At 41.6% G+C, this 16,313-nt stretch overlaps 1 protein-coding gene across 1 annotated transcript in view; it reads right to left on the bottom strand.

Annotated features, from left to right (window-relative positions):
• The window catches only part of LOC130864450 (protein lifeguard 2-like), a 52,194-nt gene that overhangs the window by 7,066 nt on the left and 28,815 nt on the right, over positions 1 to 16,313 (bottom strand). Inside the window, exons 6-9 of the mRNA XM_057754902.1 lie at positions 8,021 to 8,058; positions 7,848 to 7,935; positions 4,639 to 4,728; positions 1,875 to 1,922 (exon numbers count right to left, since the gene is read on the bottom strand). Coding sequence (XP_057610885.1) covers positions 1,875 to 1,922; positions 4,639 to 4,728; positions 7,848 to 7,935; positions 8,021 to 8,058 — 264 coding nt within the window. The remainder of the gene's footprint in view (positions 1 to 1,874; positions 1,923 to 4,638; positions 4,729 to 7,847; positions 7,936 to 8,020; positions 8,059 to 16,313) is intronic.

The raw sequence follows: 16,313 nt of genomic DNA, 5'->3' as shown, positions 1-16,313 counted from the left end.
ATGTGCCTGTAACTCCAGAGATGTTGAAGGCAGAGAGCAGAGTTACTGGGGCTTACTGGCCATAGGCCCAGGTCCAACGTCAGTGAGAGACCCTGTCTCAAAGGGATCGGGGGAACCGTAGAGCAGGACCCCACTGTCCTCTGGCTCCGTGCATGCATACCAGCACACACACATTTTTTTCTTCTTTAACAACTCCAAGGAACTCTAAAACCCCAACAAGTCGGTAGGGGAAACCTTGCCTGACGTGGGAAAGGCCCTGAGTTTCATCCACAGTGCAACACACACCATTTTTTAATGCTATGAGAAGTATTGATAAAAAGCATAAGATAGAAAAACTCAGGCCTAATGAATTTGACACAGCTCTGCTAATACCCAGAGACCATTGTTGTCAAGTAAAAGGCTAAGGTAAAATATTTTATACCATGTGACCACCTCAGTGTAGGGGTCATGCGGTGATGTCTAAAGAAACTCCAGCAGGGCTCCTAGAATCTGCTCTCTCAGTCTTTAACTCTGAGCAATGGGGAGAAGGGAGTTTTGCATTTCCTTTTGCAGTCCACTCTGTTTGAATTTTAAAAAATGTCCACGTGTATTACTTTTAAAACCTTATAACTGTAAATCTGTGACAGCAAAAGACAATACTAAACAGAAAGAAAGGGGTTACCAGACGCGTCTGAAATGGCCTCTACCAGCTCTCTCCACAGCTTTGGTATAGAGAAATAAGAGACTCATCTGGGCAAATGAAGCCACACTGTATGACAATGAGCATTGAGGCTTCTACACAATCCCTTCTCTTCTCAAATATTAACTCTTTTTTTATATTTATTTATTATTTATTATGTATACAATAGTCTATCTGTGTGTATGCCCGAAGGCCAGAAGAGGGCACCAGACCTCATTACAGATGGTTGTGACCACCATGTGGTTGCTGGGAATTGAACTCAGGACCTTTGGAAGAGCAGGCAATGCTCTTAACCACTGAGCCATCTCTCCAGCCCCTCAAATATTAACTCTTTGAAAGTGATAGTTTCCCGTTTTTGTGAAATAATCCTCCACGAAGGATTGTGTGGAATAATGTGCTGCTGCGGAATAGTCCTTCAGTACACTGGGATTGGTTTAATAAAGAAGCTACTGGCCAATAGCTGGACAGGATAAGGTTAGGTGGGAGAACCAGAATAAGGACACAGGGAAGAAGGACAGAGTCAGTGGAGTCACTGTCTAGACTCTCTAGCTGCAGGGATGGAGGGGCTGTTCCAGATCCTGCCCTCAGCACACCAAACAGCAGCTCCCAGAGCTGCCTCATTCCAGACTCTATCCCGTGTTCTCTTTTCCTGCCTTCCTGAAGGCCATTCAGGGGTGCTTTGCTTTTCATTGCCCTGTTTATAAAACCTGGATTTATTAATTCAGTTTGATTTGACTTGTTGCATCAGCAGCAGAGGAACCCAGCAACCAGGGATCTAACACTTATTAGTCACCAGCAAGATGAAAGAGAGGTTAAGTTCCATGTAGCAGAATGTAGATTAATAGAAATGGGTTAATTTAGTTGGAAAAGTTAGTTAGTAACAAGCCTGAGCTATCAGCTGAGCATTTATAAATAAGTCTCTGGTAGTTATTTGGTAGTGGCTTCTGCCTACATTGCATTTTGTGTTTGTGCTGTATTGGGGACGAAGCTCAAGGTCCTATGCTAGGAAAGCAATCTACCCCTGATGTACAGCCCCAGCCCAGGAATGTGATGATTTCATAGATTAGAAAGGCCATCCAGCTCTGCTGAGTGAGTTGTTGGAGTGTTTCTAGTGAATGGTTGACTCCACGGACCAGCACCAGGCCTGGGAATGTGTACACCATGGTCTTCAGCAGTGAGGGAAAACAGTACCTACCATGGAGAAGATCAGTGTTCCAAGTGCTGAATACATCAGATGTAGCCACTGCACAGAAAGAAAGAGGTACAGCTTAACAAGATTGGAGTGCCGGAAGTGCTTCCATGAGTTACTGCCCTCAGATAAGGACCCATTATGAAGGCAGGCAAGCCTGTGGGAATTAGCCTCTTCTCGACCTAATCACCAGCATCGCCACTTTATTACAATAAACATTCAAAGTACATGCAGATCTTCACCATCACTAAGTGAGCACTTCAAATTCCATGGGGGTGGTGTGCGGACAATGCATTACAAATGCTCCACTTCCCACCCCATTTTCAACAACTGGTGCGGGAGAATTGTCTGTATTCTGTCAATCATGTTATAAATAAGTGCTGATTGGCCAGGCAGGAAATATAGGCAGGAAAACCAGACAGGAAGTAGAAATGATGTAATGAGAACAGGAGAATTCTGGAAAGGAGGAAGTTGATTCCTCCCACTCCTGCCCAGACCACCGAAGCAGCAGTATGTGATCTGCCCAACTGAAAAAAGGTACTGAGCCACATGGCTAACATAGATCAGAAAAATGGGTTAATCAAGATGTGAGTTAGCCAGTGAGAGGCTAGAGCTAATGGGCCAATCAGCTTTCTAACTTATAGAGATCTATGTGTGATTTTCTTTGGTGCTAAACAGTTGTGGGAAACTGGGCAGGACAAAAACCACAAACAAACAAGCAGGCCTGGCCCCTCCATGTTACAAACAACCCTTCTAGAGACTCTACCTGCCCTCAGTCTGTGGCCTGAGTGGTTCTGGAAACACAATGATCACATGCTCCCTATGTGGAGAATGTGAGGAAAGAAGCCCCTGCAAGCAGTGGGGAGCGCTGCTGGGACCTGCAGTTGGTCGTGTCTGTCAACAGGCAATTCTTGACCTATACTGCACGAGTAGAAATGACCAGTTACCCCAGGCTCATACACCAAGGAGGGATTACTGGTGCTAGACTCTTAGGTCCTTTTCAGGCCCATGAAATTCCTAGAACTTTGCCCAAGCCAATCTGACTGGTATTTTTCCCTGATCAGAAAATATGAGACATATCCGAACACCCAGGGTTTGGCTCACATGGGAAGAAGATAAAGCAACACACAACACCTCAGAAAAATGTAGCATAAACTCTTAAGGAGGAGAAAGGTGGTCCCAAGGAGGACTGGCAGAGATCCCCATAACAAGTTCTTGCTGAAGAAAGGAGACAGTGAATCACAGCACAATCTGGGGAGCACAGTAGCTTTAGAGTGCGAACTGGAGAGCTTGGGGACACCCAGAATGCAGAGGACTCAAAGTTGCCTATGTCAAATGCACGGACTTAGGATAAGAACCTTTTGCTGCTGCATGTTTAAGACTGTAGCTTGGAGATATTTGTGAGAATGGGAATGAGATCTGTCTGTCTTGTAGGAAACACAGCCTCCACAAGCTAGGGATACTGTAAAGACCTATGGAACCCACTGAGTAACTATAGAGTTATGGTCTTTGAATATGCCAGGTGAGGTGGTGAGCAAACACCTGGAGTCCTAGCACTTTGGAGACAGAAAAGGGTGCTATCTGTGGGTTTAAGGCCAGCCTGCTCTAGACAGTGAGTTACATGCCAGCCAGGGCTACATAGTATGACTCTCTCAAAAAAGTAAACAAGGCGGCAAAGCCACAAAACAAAAACACACAAGTACATCTCTGTACGTCTTAGAGTTTGTCTGCAAAACATAGATACCCTCTCCCTAGCTATGACAAACATGCTTATTTATCAGACCAAATGAACCCAGACAGAACTGAGTCACATGTCTAAAGGTACGTTAAAAGAAAAAAATCCACTTGCTGCCAAATAAATGGTTTGGTTCAGAATTTGAACAAACAGTTCCAGGTCTCAGGCAGGGTCTCCATATAAAGTACTCCTGGACAATATAGGGCATATAATATATAGCTTTCTCCAGTTCTGCTCCAGAGCAGACCATGCACAAAGTAATGGAGATATAAACACTGCCTAAAAGTCACACAAATCTGACATCCATGATACCTGTGCCCCTAATTCCCTGGGGACCCTGAATGAGTTAAACTTCACTGAACCTATCAAATAAACAAGGAATAGTGTTCAGGAATGTTGTGACAATTGAATGTGATAGCTCGGTGAAAAATATGCACAAGATCTATGGGTGACATGTAGAACTCAATGAAAGAGAGAGCTGGGTAGAGGCTAAGCAACCTTCTGTGGGTGCTACTGGAACCTCTAGAGGAGCTTTTCTCCCACTTTTGCTTCAAACAATAGCACCTGTGTGCAGAAGAATGTATTGTCTGCCACAGAGGACAGGGTCCCCCAGACCCTGTTGGGGAAGGACAACTGCTGTCTTAAGCAGGGGGTCGATATTCACACACTGCATTCCTGTCTACAGTATTCTCCACGGATTCCTGGTGTGCAAGTAAGAAAGACTTCAGTACACATTCGGGTAACAGGACAGGAGTATAATGTACCCTGCTCAGCTGCTGAACTGGGCAAACTCTGCAAACTACTGAAGTTTGTCTTTGATCTCAGGGATTTTTTTCCTAAAATCTGGGAGTGTAGCTCAGAGGTGAAGTGCTTGCCTGATGTGCTCATCACCACAGATAACAAAGTGATAATAATAAAGTCCTTACATTCTTAGCCCCAGTACCATGTCTGCTTCTCAGAGGACTTGTGCTGACACAGCCAGCACTTCCCTCATCTTGAGTACTTCTTGAAGATTTCAAAATGACAGTCACTTACGTATGATCGTATAACGAGTGCAATAATCCCGTAGATCATAAGCACAACGAGGAAAACAAACATCACTCCATTTAGCATGGTAAAATCCCACTGGGGAGACATAAATAGCAAGCATGACTTCATTATCATCCAGATAGGATCTCAAATGTTTTAAGATGCATTTTCTACCCCATGCACTATTTGCCCTGGCTGTTTCTTAGGATGGAGCTGCCTTAGCCCCAAACACTGAAAATTGCCACATAAATGATAAAACTATCCCAGTCTTTGGGAGTTTCTTCAGCGGGGAGGAGATGTTGGAAGGTAAAATAGTAAGAGTCAGGAGCTGTTCATTTTTAAACTGGGTGAAAGGTACATGAGAATTCATCATATTTATTCCACTTTTCTATGTATAAGAATTTCTTCCTTAAGATGTGAGAGCTAGCTAGGAATATGCCTGAGTCGTTGGCCAAACAGTGTTGCAATTAAAAAAAGAATTTCTTCCTTAAAACCAGACATCGTGGGCCAGGTGGTAGTGGCGCACGCCTTTATTCCCAGCACTCAGGAGGCAGAAGCAGGCAGATCTCTGAGAGTTCGAGGCCAGCCTGGTCTAGAAGAGCTAGTTCCAGGACAGGAACCAAAAGCTACGGAGAAACCCTGTCTCGAAAATAAAAATAAATAAATAAAAAAAAAAAAAGCAGACATCGTAGCACACACTCATAATCCCAGGACTTGGGAGGTAGAGGCAGGAAGATCATGCTCAAGTATATATATATATATATATATATATATATATATATATATATATATATATAATTTGCTCAAATTCATATATCAAATTCATATAAAAAGATGAATTAAGTGAAGTATAAATTTGTATGTACAATGTGATCATAACTATTCATATTTAAAGAACACATATACATAGAAAACATTAAGAAAATGAAATAGGTTATTTCATTATGTCATTGGATCTCTTTCAAATTTGTATGCACATATTTTTGTAAAATACATAAGTACAGTTTCAAAAATTACTGTTATGATTATTTTATAATGTTGGCATTTATTATTGTGAATAAATTGGCTTTGTCTTTAAACATTAGTGACCTGTGTATTTTGTTGTTGTTTTTATTAAAGGGGCTGAAAATTTTCAAATATTAAAAACATCCAAGATATTTTCTTGCATTTTTCCTCCATTCTCAATGCATACAACATTAGTTCTTCATTTTCTTCTTAGACCTGTAGCCCCTTCAGCCCCACTTAGGATTCAGGAAGGATCTCTGTCATCTCTTGCCAAATTCAGTATCTGAGTCACATCTGGCCTGGACACAACAGGGACTCAGCAAGCACAAATAACAGCTAAAGAAATGATGTTTCTGCTACCAGCCCCTCTTTGGCTCTCACCAGAACTCACAAAAGATTCATCCTCCTTCCAAACTCCCAGCTTCCACCTTAGATTAAAAGGCAAGCAGAAGCCAAGAGGCTGAGCATCTTGAATCTACATAAAACTGTCACTCAACCCAAAGGAGCTGATCTGAGAATGGAGTCTGGTTATATTTAAACCAAGCTGGCCTTCTGGTTAATTTTTCCCTTTACGGGACAGCTTGGGGTTCATTAGAAAACTCGGACTCAGCACATGCTTACATTTCCTCTGTAGCCCTTGGGAGTGTTGCAGAGGGAGAAACCTGTGTAAATTCCCACCACATATCTTCATGGGGGCGGGGGGGGGGGGTAGTTGAATGTAAGTTCAGCTGCCTTTCGAAGTCATTCATATGCAAACACACCTGGACTCGTCTTTAAGGTGTTTTTCAGCAGAATGTTTTGTTTCATGAACTCACATCATTCTTTACCTGAGAGTGATTTAAATACCATGGGATATTGGGGGGAAATGCTCTGACATTTAAAAGGCTTTAAATAGCTCAATGAACCTATGTCTGTATCAGAAGCCCACCCCACTCACTGTAGGAAGGCACGTCTGTTCATACAGGATGTCTTCTATTAGGATTACCCTTGAGGTAGCAAATACTGATATGATTCTAAATTAAACTGAAGCTCTACTTTGTGTGTGAAGTCTCAGATCCACTTCAGGCTTTATTCCTTATGATTTGAAAACCATCTCCACTAGGACGTAGAGCTCCAAAATTTAGGCCAGGGGACTGGCCAGAGACTCCAGGGAGCCAGTCTCTACCTTCCCAGAGCTGCGGTTACAAACCCACACCACCACACCAAGATCTTTACATGGACACCGGAGATCAAACTCAGGTCATGGTGTGTACACTGCAATCACTTTACTAACTGAGCCATCTCCCCAGTCCCTGAACCCTTACTTTTGATACAACTTGTCTAAATATTTTAAGAATATTTAAAGGTCCCTCTACCTCTTGGGACCTTCCTTTTTCCACCCACAAAGTCTAAATTCAGTTCTTGTATAAAGTTATGAGGTTTGCCAAACAATAGAAAAAAATGTTCCTCTTTAGTTGTTAAAGGGTCTAAGGTGACACTACTCACTAATGTCTGTAAATGAAAGACAGTGGAAAGAGCCAACTGAAACCCCCAGGTGCATCTTAAGGCTGGAGAGACTCTGACAACATGGTTAAAAAGAAACGGCCATTGGTTGGAGTGTGGCTCTGAGGTAGAGTGACCACCTGCTGGCATTAATAAGGCCCTCAGTCGGTCCCTAGTTCCCACCAAAATAAGAGCAGTCGTGAATTATTTTAGGGGTTAGTAGTGCTTCTGAGTCCTAATACCTGTGAAAATCTGAGAATTTTGAACTGCCATTTTGAAGTAGGGCCCCAGCAGGGAACACAGGACACACTCAGCGGCAGTGAGGAGAGGTAGTTGGTGTGTGAAGACCCACCTCCTGAAGAAGGGAGGAAGGGACTAGGTGAGCAGCTGTGGCTGCCTGTAGGGCCCAAGGAACAAGGACACAGAAATCTTGGAAGATGGGCTGTCTCAAGCTGGCCATGTAAGACAAGCTGCGAGTAATTTTGGTAATTAATGTGGCTAGCTCAAGAGAAACCTGTAGGAGGACACCATGGGAATAAGTGCCTCTCTCCTCTGTCCCTCTGATTCCCAGCTGAGGTTCCCTGGCCCGACTGCTGACGAGGCAAGAAAACCATGCTGAAGAGGCCCATAAAACAGTGAGACCGGTGTGGATGAGAATGGGCCCGGAGGGACACAGGAGCACAGCCAGAGGCGCCCTTGTGAGAGAGAACTGTTTCAATAATACGTACTTTTGTTTGTAGAGCAAATAAAGTAAGCACTAATGTCACCAGAGTGGTTGCTCCCGCTGCCCATAGTATCTCTTCCGCTTTGTAGAAACTAAAACCAGAGATTGTAGTTACTGTTCAGATATATTCAGAGAAAATCATACACAATAAAATAGAAATATGGATTAAAGACTTACATTGACATACTCCCTAGCATGAGACCTTCCAGAAGTGTCTAAAAACAAAATTCACAGTCAGTCAGCAGCCTGTTTCTCCCAGCATGAGAACAAGTCCTAGACTGCAGAAGAAGTGACCACTCATGCATGTGTGCATTTGGGCAGGATCTAGGGAGCAAGTAGGGAGGTGAGCACAACCCCAGGGCCACAGCTACAAAATGGTTAACAAATGGTACAACTAACTACTTCTACACTCTCTACTAACTACTAACTAACTACTACTACACTCTCTCTAGAACTGATGGAAGAAAATCCTCTCATTAGTAAGAACTTCCAAGCTGCAATAACTTCCACGTATTCAGAGCATGACCTATGTACTAACTGTGAGTGGAGAAACCAAGGTAAAAGGTTCATTCATGGACCACATCCTCATTAGCCAAACGGGGTCTTCCACACACTGTCTACACAGTTCGTCAGAGCAGCGCATGCTGTTCCCATTATTGCTTTGCCCACACTTGCATAATGCCATCTTCTGTGTTCCCTGCTAACATAAAATATTTCTTCAGAACTCAGACCTGGGATGAGAACTGAGATTACAGTGTCAAGATACGGTAGTTCGGGCATGACAGCACAGGGCTGATGCCCTGAAGGATGCCCTCTAGCCAGATGGAACCAGGCTGTGGGCAGTGTGGGAGACAGGTGGCACTGAGATCCAGTGGGCAAGGAAGCCTGAGGGTGAGACTAAGATAGTAATTGGCACACCCACAGTCAGGCTCAATACCACAGACAGTGAGCAGCTGTCAGACTGAAGAGGTTTCCCAGCCCAAAGGACCCTCAGGAACTTGATCATCTATGGGGGAGTCCTCTGCTCCCAGAGGTCAAAAAGGAGGGCACATCCTAAACAAAGTGCTGACACTATACTGGCTTTGGAGTTTCCCAATGCACCTGATGCTGAAAAAGAACTGGGACCCAAAAGTCCTCAGCCACTTCTCTGGACTTTCCAGACCCAATGGGTGAGTGCCTCATGTTGTACTTGTTTAATGTAGCTAAGAAGGTACTTCTTATATCCACCAGAGGAAAAGATTTATTCTATGTACAAATGATACCTCAAAAATGTGCTTGAGAAGCTCCTTGGGAGCAGGCACTGATCCAGTCCAAAGACATTGGCAGATCAGGATTGAGCCAGCAACCTGATCCAGAGCAGATCTGAGACAGCAAACTTCACCAGAACAGGTACAGGAGCAAGTGAGCCAGAGCCAGAGACTGCTGAGGGTCTGAACATGAATTTGGGACCTTCAAGGGAATAGACCTAAGCCAGGAGCTCTGTGGGTCTGAACTTGAGTCTAGGACCTCCAAAGAACTAGGCCTGAGCCAGGACCTCTTCCAGTCTGGGCATGAGTCTGGGACCCCCAAGGGAACCAAAGATCTCTGTGGGTCCAGGCATGAGTCTTGGACCTCAGAGGGAGTAGGCCTGAGCCAGGACCTTTGTGGGTCCCAGCGTTGGTCTGGGATATCAAAGAGAATAGGCAGGAACCAGAGATTTCTGTGGGTCTGAGCATGAGTCTGGGACATCAAAGAGAATAGGCAGGAACCAGAGATTTCTGTGGGTCTGAGCATGAGTCTGGGACCTCTGAGGGAGTAAACCTGAGCCAGGTTCTCTGTGGGTCTGGGCTCACCTGAGCCTGGGAACTTCAAGGGAGTAGATGGGAGCCAGAGAACTTCACAAGACCAACCCCAAGCCAGGGACCTCTACAGGAATGGATCCAGACCAGGGACATTTACAGAAACAGGTCTGAGCGGACAACCTAGGCTAGAGCAGGCCTAAGACAGCGAACTCCAAGGGAGTGGAGCAATGTCCAGGAGCATTGAGAGATCTCCAGGAACACAGGTGACCAATGAGGTTAACTAGAACTGTACCACTGTGGCACTGACTGTACCACGAGGAATAACCATCTGAGCCTCGGATTTACTGGCACCTAGAAGATTAATCAACATAACCAAAGACAGCACCAACCACACCTATTAGAGGAAAAGATGAGTAGAAAAGGTAAGAACACATGCAACACCACAAAGAGCAACAAGACACAAGTAAAACCTAAAGACTCTACAACAGCAAGACTTGAACAACAAAATATAGATGAAGCAGAAGAAAGTGACCTAAAAAAAAAAAAAACTTCAAGGGCTGGAGAGATGGCTCAGAGGTTAAGAGCATTGCCTGCTCTTCCAAAGGTCCTGAGTTCAATTCCCAGCAACTACATGGTGGCTCACAACCATCTGTAATGAGGTCTGGTGCCCTCTTCTGGCCTGCAGACAGAATATTGTATACATAATAAATAAATATTTTTTTAAAAAAAACTTCAGAAGTATGTTTGAAACTCTTAGAGAGAAAATGAGAAATTCCCTCAAAGAAATGGAGAAAAAGACAAACAAAAAAAAAAAAAAACTGGAAGATAACAACTAAACCTTTAAAGAAAACCAAGAAAAAGCAATCAAACATATGAAAGAAACTATTCAAGACTTGAAAATGGAAATAGATACAATAAAGAAAACACAAGCCAAGGGAATTATAGGAACAAGAATCTTGAGAAAATGATCAGGAACCACAAACACAAGCATGAACAGCAGAATACAAGAGATGAAAGAGAGAATCTCAAGCACTGAAGAGACAATAAAGGAAATAGACTCATCAGTCAAAGAAAACATTAAATCTAACAAAAGCTTAACATAAAATATCCAGAAAATATGGGACACCATGAAAAGGCCAAACCTAAGAATAATAGGTATAGAAGAAGGAGAAGTTCAACTCAAAAGCACAGAAAATATGTTTAACAAAATTATAGAAGAAAACTTTCCAAACCCAAGGAAAGATATGCCTATGAAGATATAAGAATCTTACAGAACACTTAATAGACTAGATCCAAAAAAGTCCCCTCACCACATAATAATCAAAACACTAAACATACAGAGTAAAGAAAGAATATTAAGAGCTGCAAAGGAAAAAGGCCAAGTAACATATAAAGGCAGACCTATCAGAATTTCACCTGACTTCTCATTGGAAACAATGAAAGCCAGAGGCTGTGGTCAACCATTATGCAGACATTAAGAGACCTTGCATGGCAGCCCAGACTACTATACCCAGCAAAACTTTCAATCATCATAGAAGGACAAAACAAGATATTTCACGACAAAATCAGATTTAGCCAATAATTAGCCACAAACCCAGCCCTATACAAAATACTAGAAGGAAAACTCCAACCAAAGGAAATTAGGCTACACCAACAAAAACACAGACAATTGATGGTCTCATAGCAGCAAATCCCAAAAAAGGGGAAAACGCACAAATTAACATCACCAACAATGAAAATTAAATCAACAGGAGATAGCAATCACTGGTAACTAATATCCCTTAATATAAATAGACTCAATTCACATATAAAAAAGGCACAGGCTAACCGATTGGATACAAAAACAGAATCCATCCTTCTTTTGCATACAAGAAACACATCTCAACCTCAAAGACAGACATCCTTTCAAAATAAAGGGTTGGGAAAAATATTCCAATCAAATGGACCTAAGAAACAAGTGGCTGTAGATATCTTAATATCTAACAAAACAGACTTCAAACTAAAATCAATAAAAAGAGACAAAGAAGGTCATTTCATATTAGTCACAGGAAAAAAATCCATCAAGAGAAAATGTCAATACTAAACATCTATGCCCCCAATACAAGGGCAACCTCATATGTAAAAGAAACGCTTCTAGAACTTAAATCATACATTAAACCTCACACACTAATAGTGGGAAACTTCAACACTCACCTCTCACCACTGGACAGGTCAATAAGACAAAAATGAATAGAGAAATAAGAGAACTAACAGATGTTATGATTCAAATGGACTTAACAAACATCTATAGAATATTCCATCCAAACAGAAAAGAATGTATCTTCTGAGCACTGAAAGTCTCAGTCTCTGGTCTCCATCCCTGTGCCTGCCAAGGTTTGACCCCTCCCCGGAGGAGGATGAAGACAGCCTGCCAAAATATTGACCACTCCCCCAGTCTATTTAAACAGCTTCCCCAGAAAGTCCCCTTGTGGTCTCTTTCCTTCCCCCTTCCCAATTCCCCCTCAGGGCCACCCAAGAGTGCAGGAATTCCATTAATCCTGGATATTTTTTTTTAATTTGGCTTGTTGTGATTTGGCTTGACTAGGATTTTTGCTTTTGTATCAGCAGAGAGCTCGCGTTAGGAAAATTCCTAACAAGCACCTCATGGAACATTCTCAAAAATTGACCACATACGCAGTAACAAAACAAACCTCAACGAATACAAGAAAATTGGAATAACCCCATGTATCTTATCAGATCACCATGGTTTAAAACTAGAAGTCAACAGCAATACTAATTCCAGAAGGCCCACAAACACATGGAAATTAAACAATACTCACCTGAATCATCAATGGGTCAAGGAAGAAATAAAGGGTGAAATTAAAGACTTCCTAAAATTCAGTGAAAATGACCACACATCATACCCTAATTTATGGGACACAATGCAAGCAGTATTAAGAGGAAAGGAAAATGCACTAAATGCCCACATAAAGAAGCTAGAAAAATCCCTCATTAGTAAATTAACAGAACATTTGAAAATTTAGAACAAAAAGAAGCAAACTCACCTAAGAGAACTAGTCAGCAGGAAATAATCAAATTGAGAGCTGAAATCAACAAAATAGAAACAAAGAAAACAATACAAAGAATCAATGAGACAAAAAGATGGTTCTCCGAGAAAATCAACAAAATAGACAAACTTTTATCCAAACTAGTCAAAATGCAGAGAGAGAATATCCAAATTAACAAAATCAGAAACAAAAAGAGGGAATAATAACAGACACAGAGGAAATACAGAGAATCATCAGGTTATATTTCGAAAAACTTGTACTCCACAAAATTGGAAAACTTAAAAAAATTGACAACTTTCTGGATAAATATCACTTACCAAAATTAAATCAAGATCAGACAGGCAAATTAAACAGACCTATAACTGCTGAAGAAATAGAAACAGTCATCAAAAGTCTCCCAACCAAAAAAAAAAAAAAACAGAACCAGGTGGTTTCAGCTCATAATTCTACAAGATTTTCAAAGAAGAACTAATACCAATTCTCCTCAAATTATTCCACACAATAGAAACAGAAGAAACATTGCCAAACTCTTTATGAGTCTACAATTACCGATACCCAAACCACAGAAAGACATTACTAAGAAGGAGAATTACAGATCAATCTCACTCATGAACATTGATGCAAAAATACTCAATAAAATACTGGCAAATCGAATCCAAGAACATATCAGAACCATCATCCACCATGATCAAGTCAGCTGCATCCCAGAGATGCCAGGAATGGTTCAACATACAAAAATCTATCAACGTAATCCACCACATAAACAAGCTGAAAAATGAAAACCATATGGTCATCTCATTAGATGCTGAAAAAGCTTTCGACAAAATACAACATCCCTTCATGATAAAGGTCTTAAAGAGAGGGGGGATATAAGGAACATATCTAAACATAATTAAGGCAATATACAGCTAGCCAACAGCCAACATCAAACTAAATGGAGAGAAACTCCCAGCGATCCCACTGAAATCAGGAACAAGACAAGGTTGTCCATTCTCTCCATATCTATTCAATATAGTTCTTGAGGTCCTAGTTAGAGCAATAAGACAACAAAGGGAGATCAGGGGATACAAATTGGAAAAGAAGTCAAACTCTCACTGTTTTCTGATGATATGATAGTTTACATAAGTGATCCCAAAAATTCTACCAAGGAACTTCTACAACTCATAAACACTTTCAACAATGTAGCAGGATACAAAATTAACTCAAAAAATTCAGTAGCCCTCCTGTACACAGATGATAAAAGGGCAGGGAAAGAAATCAGAAACAACACCGATCGCAATAGCCACAAATAGCATAAAATATTTCAGAGTAGCTTCAACCAAACAAGTGGAAGACTTGTATGACAAAAACTTTAAATCTTTGAAGAAAGAAATTGAAAAAGACACCAGAAAGTGGAAAGATCGCCCATGCTCTTGGGTAGGTAGAATTAGCATAGTAAAAATGACAATCTTACCAAAAGCAATCTACAGATTCAATGCAATACCCAGGAAAATTCTTCACAGACCTCGAAAGAACAGTACTCAACTTCATATGGAAAAGCAAAAAACCCAGGATAGCTAAAACAATCCTGTACAATAAAGGAACTTTTGGAGGCATCACGATCCCTGACTTCAAACTCTAGTACAGAGCTACCGTAATGAAAACAACACCTGGTATCGGCATAAAAAAAGACAGGGGGACCAATGGAACCTTAATCAAAAACCCGGATATTAATTCACACACCTTAGAACATTTGGTTTGTGAGAAAAAAGCAAAAAATATCAAAAAAAAAAAGATAGCATATTTAACAAACGGTGCTGGCATAACTGGATATCAACATGTAGAAGAATGAAAATAGATCCATATCTATCACCATACACAAAACTCAAGCCCAAATGGATCAGAGACCTCACATAAAGCCAGTCACACTGAACCTTATAGAAGAGAAAGTGGGAAGTACACTTGAATGCATTGACACAGAAGGATATATACAACTGCGGAAAGGCCAAACGTCATAACCCCAGCAGCACAGATACAAGAGAAAGAATTAATAAATGGGACCTCCTGAAACTGAAAAGCTTCTGTAAAGTAAAGGACATGGTCAACAAGATGGGAAACAACAGAATGGGAAAAGATCTTCACTAACCCCACATCAAAGGTCTGATCTCCAAAATATACAAAGAACTCAAGAAATTTGTCATCAAAAGAACAAATAATCCAATAAAAAAATGGAGTACAGACGTAAACAGAGAACTCTCAACAGAGGAATTTAAAATGACTGAAAGACACTTAAGAAAATGTTCAACATCCTTAGTCATCAGGGAAATGCTAATCAAAACAACTCTGAGATTCTATCTTACACCTGTAAGAATGACCAAGATCAAAAACACTGATGACAACTTATGCTGGAGAGGTTGTGGGGAAAAGGGAACACTTCTGCATTGCTGGTGGGAATGCAAGATGGTCAGCTCTTTTGGATATCAGTATGATGATTTCTCAGAAAATTAGGAAACAACCTTCCTCAAGACCCAGTAATACCGCTTTTGGGTATACATCCAAAGGATGCTCAATCGTGCCACAAGGACATGTGCTCAGTTATGTTCATAGCACCTTTGTTTGTCATAGCCAGAACCTGGAAACAACCTAAATGCTCCTCCACTGAAGAATGGATAAGGAAAATGTGGTACGTTTACACAATGAAACACCACAGAGCAGAAAAAATAATGATATCTTGAATTTTGCAGGAAAATGGATGAAGTTAGAAAACATCATTTTGAGTGAGGTAACTCAGACATAGAAAGACAAATTATCACATGTACTCACTCATAGGTGGTTTTTAAACATAAAGCAAAGAAAACCAGCCTACAAATCACAATCTCAGAGAACTTAGACAACAATGAGGACACTAAGAGAGACATGCATAGATCTAATCTACATGGGAAGTAGAAAAAGACAAGATCTCCTGAGTAAATTGGGAGCATGGGGACCTTGGGGGAGGTTTGAAGGGGAGGGGAGAGCCAAAGAGGGAAGCAGAGAAAAATGTAGAGCTCAATAAAAATCAATAAAAAAATGTGCTTGATTCCAACCTTCCTCCTAAGATATGTTTTTAAATTTTCTCCTGGTTCCTTTACTTCCTATTTCTCCAGCATCATCAAAAGTGGGTGGGGTGCAGAGACACAGAGCCAGGAGGCAGGAAGACACAGGGACAGAAGACAGGCAGGCTGGGAAGAGAGAGGAGGGGGAGTGGTTCCAAGCATGCTCAGGACAGGGACTCAGGGAATCACAGACTCTAGGGGACAAAAGCCATCTGTGTGGCAAGAGTGAGTATTTTATTGTTTTTTTCTCAAGTGTTTTTCTGAAAAGTTTTTCTCGGTGTTATTTTTTAACACTTGGACAAGATTCTGAGTCTAGGAAATGAAAGCATTGCTTGACCCTGAACAACAGGGCCTCTGTTAGTGGTTACGTGCAGAGCTTCTAAGAGGAAAGCCCCTTTGGGGACCAGAAACCTAAACCCTCTGAGCTTGTTTATTTATTTGTGTTGACAGGGGGCCTCTCTGCCAGAGCCTAGGCTGACCTGGATCTCAGAGAGGTCCACCTGCCTCTGTTTCCCATGTGCTGGGATTAAAGGTGTGCAGCACCACCGCCACCTGTTGGGCACACCTT

This window comes from Chionomys nivalis, chromosome 1, assembly GCF_950005125.1.
Source record: "Chionomys nivalis chromosome 1, mChiNiv1.1, whole genome shotgun sequence".
Lineage (NCBI taxonomy): Eukaryota > Metazoa > Chordata > Mammalia > Rodentia > Cricetidae > Chionomys > Chionomys nivalis.
Note: the sequence above shows the minus strand (reverse complement) of the source record. Positions and strands in the feature narration are given on the sequence as shown.